The following is a 7,816-nucleotide window of genomic DNA, read 5'->3' on the forward strand; positions in this document are numbered from 1 at the left end:
AAAGTTTTATGGTGATAGGTTTTTTTTTTCAAAGCTCCATAGGTTCAATGACCGTCACACTTGGGTGTTAAGATGCACCGAGCAACGCTACATTCACGCCATTCACAGCATTAGTCAGCTTATGACGACGTTCACACCCTTGGTAAGTGACGCAAGCGAGCACAAACTAGGGCACATACGAGACCTGGATAAACATAATCGACAGCATGCCCAAGCAGAAGCCAAGTGTCGCCGGTTTCCGCCACAGTTCAAGACCACCCGGACCAATGTGTGCCACAGTGCGTCAATTAAACATGCGAAGCGCACGCAGCATCGGTGGCATAGATTTGTTACACTTATGTGCCTCTAATGCACGATAATTTTTGCCGCAAATGAATCACCACTACGAGCATAGCTGCCACACACGGCATACTAATGGCCCCCTTCCCCATGTTTGATGCTGGCGCTTGTTGGGTGTTGTCGACAGCTGTTAGCCTCACACCTATGGAGTGTAGATTAGTATTCAGATGGTAAAAACGCACCGTCGATTTGGTTGAAATTTGGGAATGAGGTTTTTCGATTGAATTTTTGGGAAAGAGCCACAAAGGAGAGTGCGGTTGAGGATGAAAATAGGAGAGCTCAACCACGAACTATTTGTCAATGTGCAGTGAATGTTAAAAACCTATTGTTTAAAACACTTTTAGTAGTTTTTTATGTAGCAATGACGGAGAGCAAGAACATGTGTGATGTAATATAGAAAAGTAATAATAAATTGTGAGAAGTATATTATCAGTATCCGTGATTGAGTTAATTTACGTTTACTTTTAAATTCTTTCGGACATATCAATTTGTTGTATATTACATGAATAATTCACCATTTTGCTTATTGAAAAATTGATTTAAAAAGTGAAACGAATAAATAGTTCGTTATGATAACTCATATCGAGCTACAATCGTCAATTAAAAGCACCCTAAATCACCTAAAACCACCACCATTTGCTGTGATTTCAAAATCAAATACAAATGCATCATGTTATCAAAGAAACTACTCGAAAATAGAGGGAAATTTCCTTCGATTCGGTTCGATACTAGGCGCCTCCATTCCTTGCTACTAGGCGTCTCCATTTCACAAAAAAAGCTTCATTTCTATGAAAGCTCTTAACAACAGCAAAGCTTTCCTTTCCACCACAGGATTACAGAGAAACTCGCATACGATACACTCGCCACCATGAGCTGCATAGTGGTCCCGCTTACTCCAATCGAATCGATTCGGTGTGTCACTGTCCTACGTGGCAGGCGGGTGGCGGGTGGCGGAGTAGGGCAAGACGCTTCGGCCAGTTTTGCCGGCGACAGCAGGTTCGCGACCAGGCGTCTCCTTCGTCGGTTTAGTTGCCGATCTTCCTTCCACCGTGTGGCACCGTTGTTTTGACGCTTTACGATCTATTTACACACTCCACGGCGGTCGTGTCCCCGGCGCTGGTGGTGACGCCGCCACACACAGCAAGACAACCACCCGTACGTAACGCACGACAGTGACTCGGCGTCCAGCTTCGGCGGCTCGGGGGTAATAATAATCGAGATTCGTTAAGATGCTGATGCCGCAGTCCGCACCACCGTGAAACCTGATCCAATTAGACGCTAAGCGGATGTTTGTTTTCATTTGCGTCGTTTTGCGCGCGTGCGAAAGAGAGAGAGAGCAAGAGCGAAAGCGTGAGTGTAGTATTTCGTTTCAAAAAGGCCAATAACGGTTGATAAGAAAATAGTGATTTGATTTTTTAGTGAAAAGTGGCACTGGTGGCGCATAAAGTGTACCTCGGTAGCAGCGCAATAGATCTTCAAAACCAATACAGTGCGCCCAAAAAAGGATTCAATTCATCGATCCGCTGATCGCCAACGGTCGAATACGTATTTCTGCCTGCCACCGTTTATCAACAAGTCGGAAAGTGATTGCTTTCTTCTGTTGTTAGCGGCGTTCTTGCTTCTTTCACCCCCTCACGAACGTTATACGGGTCTGTGTGAGTCTTTGCCAGAGGGCAACCATGTGCGCATGAGAACCAGCAGTCCCGGAAGAGTACCGGAGGCCGCGCACCAAGTTCACGGTTTCACCAACGAGTGCACGAATTGAATTTGGAATCTAATCCCGATTCCGGCGAGGGACCTGATGCACTCTGCGGGCATTCATCGGAAGAGAGCGTCCAGGAACTAGACGGTGAACACGTACTGGGCACACAAACACGGGCACACACCCGCTTACCGGTTCCGTTGACAAGCAAACAATCATTCCCAAGTGGATGACAATTGGCCGGTCAATTACGAGCGCATTCGCACGCCGCTAGAGAACGAAGGAAACCATTTTCGGTGTTCGGAATCTTTCCTCCACGAATCTCGACGGCCACATAAACGGTCAAGATGCTGGTGAGAACGACCAAGATGTCACGAGCAAATCATATGAAGAAGGTAGGTGTACCATGCAGGACAGGAGCTGATTGGGATTTAAACGCAAAACGTAAGTGGGATTAATGGCGCAGCTTTGCAATCGAAATCCCCCCTCCCCCATACTCAAGATAGGCCATGATAAATCCCGTTCGATGAAGGATATAATGTATATCGACGATTACAGCCCTGCACAGACCGGGCAATGGAAGCAGACACATCACAAAACCCCCACCGGTCTCCGTTGACGTTAAAGCGTTTTCAATCATGTTCCACTGACTCCCACCGCAGACGCTCCTTGTCTCCCTTCCTTCGGTCTAATCATATCGCAAAAAGCTACGGGAACACTCGTGGACCTCAGAAAACAGCTCGGAGAAAGGATGCAAGGAAGGTTGCATACCGCGTAGGCTATCGATCAGGGACAGCGCCACACGGAATGTACGTCTTATCGACGTCGAACCGTCATTTGCGAAGCCTACAGTGAGGGACAGCAATGTTGTACCACGGCACACGGTTGTTATTGATAGAATAGAAGCAATCTCCTCGCGTAAGCTGAGACATTCCAGATCTGTCGGCAAACCGATTGGAACAAAAAATCGTGAACAAGGTTCTACAAACTCCACTGAGTACGTCACTGTACAGCACGGAAACTGGAGTACACGTAGCCAGGCGCCCCCTGCCACCATTCATTTTGCCAGTTCTTTTGTCAAGAGCAGCTATCCTCCTCTTTCGCAAACTGCGCCACGAGAGTGAGAGACAGAGCGAGAGAGAGTATACTCTTGCAACCCTTTCATAAAAGGGAACTAACCGGCCCTTTTTACCTCCTTCTCCTTGCTGCCCCTCCGGTTTGGTCACGATGCCTGGCCACTAATAATCCACCGTGGTCGGCCGGAGAACCCCCACGGGATCTCACGGGACACTTCACTGCCGCTATAGCTACTGCCTGGCCGCAGAGAAGCTTTTATTACGCTGCGGCGTTTTATGTCGTGGACTTTGTGCCTGTTTTTGTTCTTCTTCTTCCTCCATTCTTCTCTTCCTTTTGTATTCTACCACTCCCTCCCCCAACATACACCCCCTTCGCACCAACATTCTTACTACCAGCGAGGCGCAGTGGCACGATTTTCCCGTCTTTCATGTCGCGTTCGGCACGTTCGAGAGGCGTTCCCACCGAGGGGACTTTCATTTACTTGCGATCAGCGCGACAAGGTGGACGGGGGACGGGGGAGGGGGGACAAAGGCCACCGACACTAGAATCCTTCCGAGAGGGTCACAGGGGAGAGGGCCCTGGATCCTGTGTCGCGCTTCGTGCCTTTTCGTCTCCCGAGGTTGCTGTTTTCTACCAGCTTTGAGCAGCACTCGAGCTGGACTATCTACGACGGGTCCACAGGACCCTTTGGCGTAGGAAAAAGGTGTAGGAAATGTAATAAAGTTAGTCCCACTCTCGGTGCCGGATCCGGAGGATCGGTGTGCCGGCCTCAAGACTCAAGAGATTGCAGGTGAGTAGCATTCCCCCCCCGGGGTGGAAAGGGTGTTGAATAGAGTAGGGGGAGCGAAGCTTTGGCGAACTTTGGCGTGTTTCTCTTTCGTTTCCTTTCCCCTTTTTCATCCGGTTCCGTTCGGGGAGGGTTGCTGGAGCATGTCCAAGCCACGATAGCGATAGTTTGCTCAGCCGCAATCGTGTGTCGTTCCAATTTGGCGCAGGTGATTCCCGCAGTGTCGCGCGTGTGTCGGAGTGCGGAGTGTGGAGTTGGGCAACTGCCGAGGAAAGCCTCGTCAGGACTGCCGCGCCACTGCGCCATAGGCCATGTGTTGAGAGCATGTTCCTTGGGGTTTTGTTTTTCTTTGCAAAAAGGATTTTCCCTTCCCGTCTCACGGGCTCACTCGTTTCCCCTTTGACTGGCACTAACGTTTTTGCTCTCTCTCTCTCTCGATCTCTCTCCGTTTCTCTCGTCACGCAGGTGTGGGTAGCGTTTGCCGTGTTTGGCGCAATTTCCATCCTACGACCGGCGTCGGGCCGCATCGTGAAGCGCAGCTACTCCGATCAAAGCGTCCGCGGCTACCTGACCGAGGTGAGTATGTGTTCTGCCCCTGTCTCACTCTTTCCCTTCTTTCTTCCCTCCTCCTTCATCTTCCATTCTTCCACGATTCCTCCGCAACCTCAAGCCCCTTTCTTCCATGCCGACCATTTCTTGTTGGCGCAACAGTGCCACGCTCGGGCATGTCCTTCACCATGCGTGCGCTCGTGTTTGTGTGTATCTGTGTAGGCAGGACGAGAAAAGATATTAAAGTCATGGTTCGCTGGAACACCCATCGCCGGTAACAGGCAGGCGCAGGCATACCCCCACCGACTACCGAGGAAGGAAGGTGGCGTGGTGGCGAGGAAACTCGATGAAACCAATCCCCAGCCCAGCCCAGCCGGCCGTTTGCGTGTGAAGAACGCGCAGATTCCATCGTTCCGGTTCGCTGGTGTCCTTTGACGACGGTGACGACGACAACGACGACGACGGAGATGAGGAGAACCGATACCAGCCACCATAAATGCCGCTTCCTTTGGCCCGTGTCCTTGCTTCTGGCGTTGGCCTTCGAGGCGTTGAAACTGATACTCGAAAGGGGTGTGAACGAGACATGCAGGAGAGATAGAGAGAGAGGGGAAGTGTTCGGCACCTCCACATGATAATTGAGGGCTTTTTTGCCAACGTTTTTGGCCAAGCATTCCTGGTCTGGCAGGACCCTGGTCCGAAAACTTTTCCGCTTCACGCAAATCAAATTCGTCCTTCCTACGCTTGTTGCAGGGTGGCCGCGTACGCGCTGGCGAGCAAACAAAATCGATGGATAATTAATGTTTTGTGAATCAGCCCGGAACCATCCTTTTCGAGCCTTTCGCTTGAGCTTGCGACTTTGGACAGCCCACGAGCCGGCGAAATGCTGTGACGGCTTGAGACGTTATTAAAATCTTAACGATCACCGGGTGTCTTTTATCTTTAACTAGAAAAGATAAAGCAGAACAATCTTCTTGATGAGCTTCGCACGGCTGCACGGTTAACGAACGAGCGGAACCCCGGTAGTAACGTGCAGCAAAGCTTGAGAACCACTGACTCGGTGGGGCAATAAAATCGAAAGCGAACGGAGCGGAACAACCGCAAAAAAATCAATTTCCTTCCCTCGCGAATTGTAGTCCCTAATGGGTTTTTTCCTCCCAACCGGGCTTAAGGATTTTGTCGTGTGGCCGCGGTGCACGGTGCGAAACCATTTATCGTTCCTTCCGACAGCCGGTAACCGAGTGGTAAAAAAGGGGTTGCTCGGTGGGGTGGGAGCGTGAATTACAAAATTTCAAAAAGGCGAAACAAAACTCTTCTCCACAACAAACGTAACAGCTCAATAATACGACCGGCGTATGGAAATGCGATGCCGATGGCATGCGAGTAACGTTCTGTGCCAACCAGTTGTTTGTTGTCTCGAGACCGGGCTTCGTTAAAAATCCTTTCGTCCGGTAGGAAATCCGCTCGGTAAATATTTACAATCACTTCCTCGACCGTCGCTCGCGACGCTATCGCTTCTGCATGCCATCGTGAAGCAGTGAGCGCCAGTGAGCTAGCGGGAATCTCGTGATTTACATGCCAAAATGGCGACACCATCATCGCTAGTAAACACTTGTAGCTTTACTAAGCAGCAGCAGCAGTAGCAGCATCTAAGAGATGGATAGCGCGCGAGAGTCTAAAGTAGCCAATTATTCGTGATTTTTCCTTCGCATGGAAGTGATGCCACGATGCGAGTGCGCGATGCCAGCCGACTCGTCCGCGCGGCCACTTCCGGCGAACAGCATGAGACGGGAAATTGAGAAATTTTCTTGAAGTGAACACTGTAGCCGTGTCGCCGTTGTTATCGATCGACCGATGAGAGATGACGAGAACCGTTTACAGAGCACCAATATCCTGTCATTTCCGGGAAATCCGGCCTCTCTTTTCTACTTCAGCAGCGGTGCCTTCTCCGCTGCCACCGGTCTCGGTGTTACTGTTTGTACTGTGTAAGAAGCTAAGACAATAAATACATTTGCGCGGTTCTCGGGATTCCATGAGACGAGACTGGCACGGGCGACAGGCAGTTACAAAGCTTTTCCTGCGCGCTGCGAACACCATCTTCCGTATCGGCATCCTGCGAACCGGGTGACAAGACTCGAGGCGTTTAGATAACGAATGCGAGGGGAATGCGTGTTCCGTGTCGGAGATTAATGGATGTAAAGATGAAAATTGTGTCTACATCCGTCGGAAATATTTCACGCAATCATGCAGCCTGTAACTGTGGGAAGGAGAATGAGTAGAGGAGCTAAGAGGGAAATGAAAGAAAAAGAATTGCTCCAAAACAATGAGGTGCGATGTAGAAGAAAAGTTTTCGCACAAAAAGTACCAACACAGAACTTGGCACTTGGAGCAAGAGGACGAGCGGACGTGTCATTAATTTGTGATGATAAATGGTGGCCGGCATCTACTTTAAGGCGGGCATTTCTGTGTTTCCCGGTAGATCGTCATCAGATTTCCCGCAACACCGTTGCCCACTAGATAAAGCTGATTAAATGGCAAGAGATGGAAAGTTTGAAGTGCGAATTCGGCGAACCGACGTACCCTCCAGGGTTGAAGTTGAGGCCAAAGTTTACCAAAGAGCATAATGAGCCAAAGGAATGGTCTGGTGGTCTCTCTGGTGGTGGTTGTTGTGTGTCTGGCATTGCTTGGTCGATTAAGCAAATTACTCCGAACGCGCCGTGTCCTGATTGGAGGGAATGTTAAATTTTATCCACGAAAAGCTCACGGTCCCACCGGTGGCCTCGTGTTCCGTGTTGGATAAAAACTTTTAATTTGATTGCCCAACCAGCTCGACGGTGACATGCACGACAGCCACAACGGCAGATGAATTCAATTTGTCGTCTGCGTTGTCGGACAGACAGATTTGTTCACGAAGTATTCCGGGAGTCCGGAAGCGCCGTGCACGTCCAAGACGCCATTCACCGGCAGCAAACGACTGTGACGGCGACACGGGCGACGTGACATAATTTGTAACATTTAGCTTTAACCTCTTCCAGCCTTTTGGGAGCAGAAGAAGAGATGCAGGATGTGGCAGGATCGGAGTCGGATGAACCTTTTATTTGACTTCATTAACCGGTACTCTAATCCTTTGCCCTCGAATGCGGTCCGATTATCCATGCTGGGTCCATTCCGGGAACCCAAAACCGTTCATTACCGGTTGACGCAGAGACCGGTTGTTTGGAGAGGGGGTGGCGGAACAACCGAAAAGTTTTACCCTCGGTAGCTGCTTTCACCTACGAACAGGTGGTCATGAAAGATGCGGCAGAAGCTGGTTGTAGGGAAATGTTTCTAGACCAAAACTTCCAATTGAGTGAGCGTAACTATGT

At 49.9% G+C, this 7,816-nt stretch overlaps 1 protein-coding gene across 2 annotated transcripts in view; it reads left to right on the forward strand.

Moving 5' to 3' along the window:
- Positions 1-1,386: 1,386 nt before the first annotated feature.
- Positions 1,387-7,816, forward strand: part of LOC126575225 (uncharacterized) — a 7,797-nt gene continuing 1,367 nt past the window's right edge. The window contains exons 1-3 of one of the 2 annotated variants that reach the window (XM_050235809.1): positions 1,387-1,689; positions 1,759-2,436; positions 4,371-4,481. In XM_050235809.1, coding sequence (XP_050091766.1) covers positions 2,389-2,436; positions 4,371-4,481 — 159 coding nt within the window. In that variant the 5' untranslated portion in view covers positions 1,387-1,689; positions 1,759-2,388. Of the gene's footprint in view, positions 2,437-4,370; positions 4,482-7,816 lie in introns of both variants that reach the window. The other variant, XM_050235808.1, reaches the window with a different exon arrangement.

Source organism: Anopheles aquasalis, chromosome 3, assembly GCF_943734665.1.
Source record: "Anopheles aquasalis chromosome 3, idAnoAquaMG_Q_19, whole genome shotgun sequence".
Taxonomy (NCBI): Eukaryota; Metazoa; Arthropoda; class Insecta; order Diptera; family Culicidae; genus Anopheles; species Anopheles aquasalis.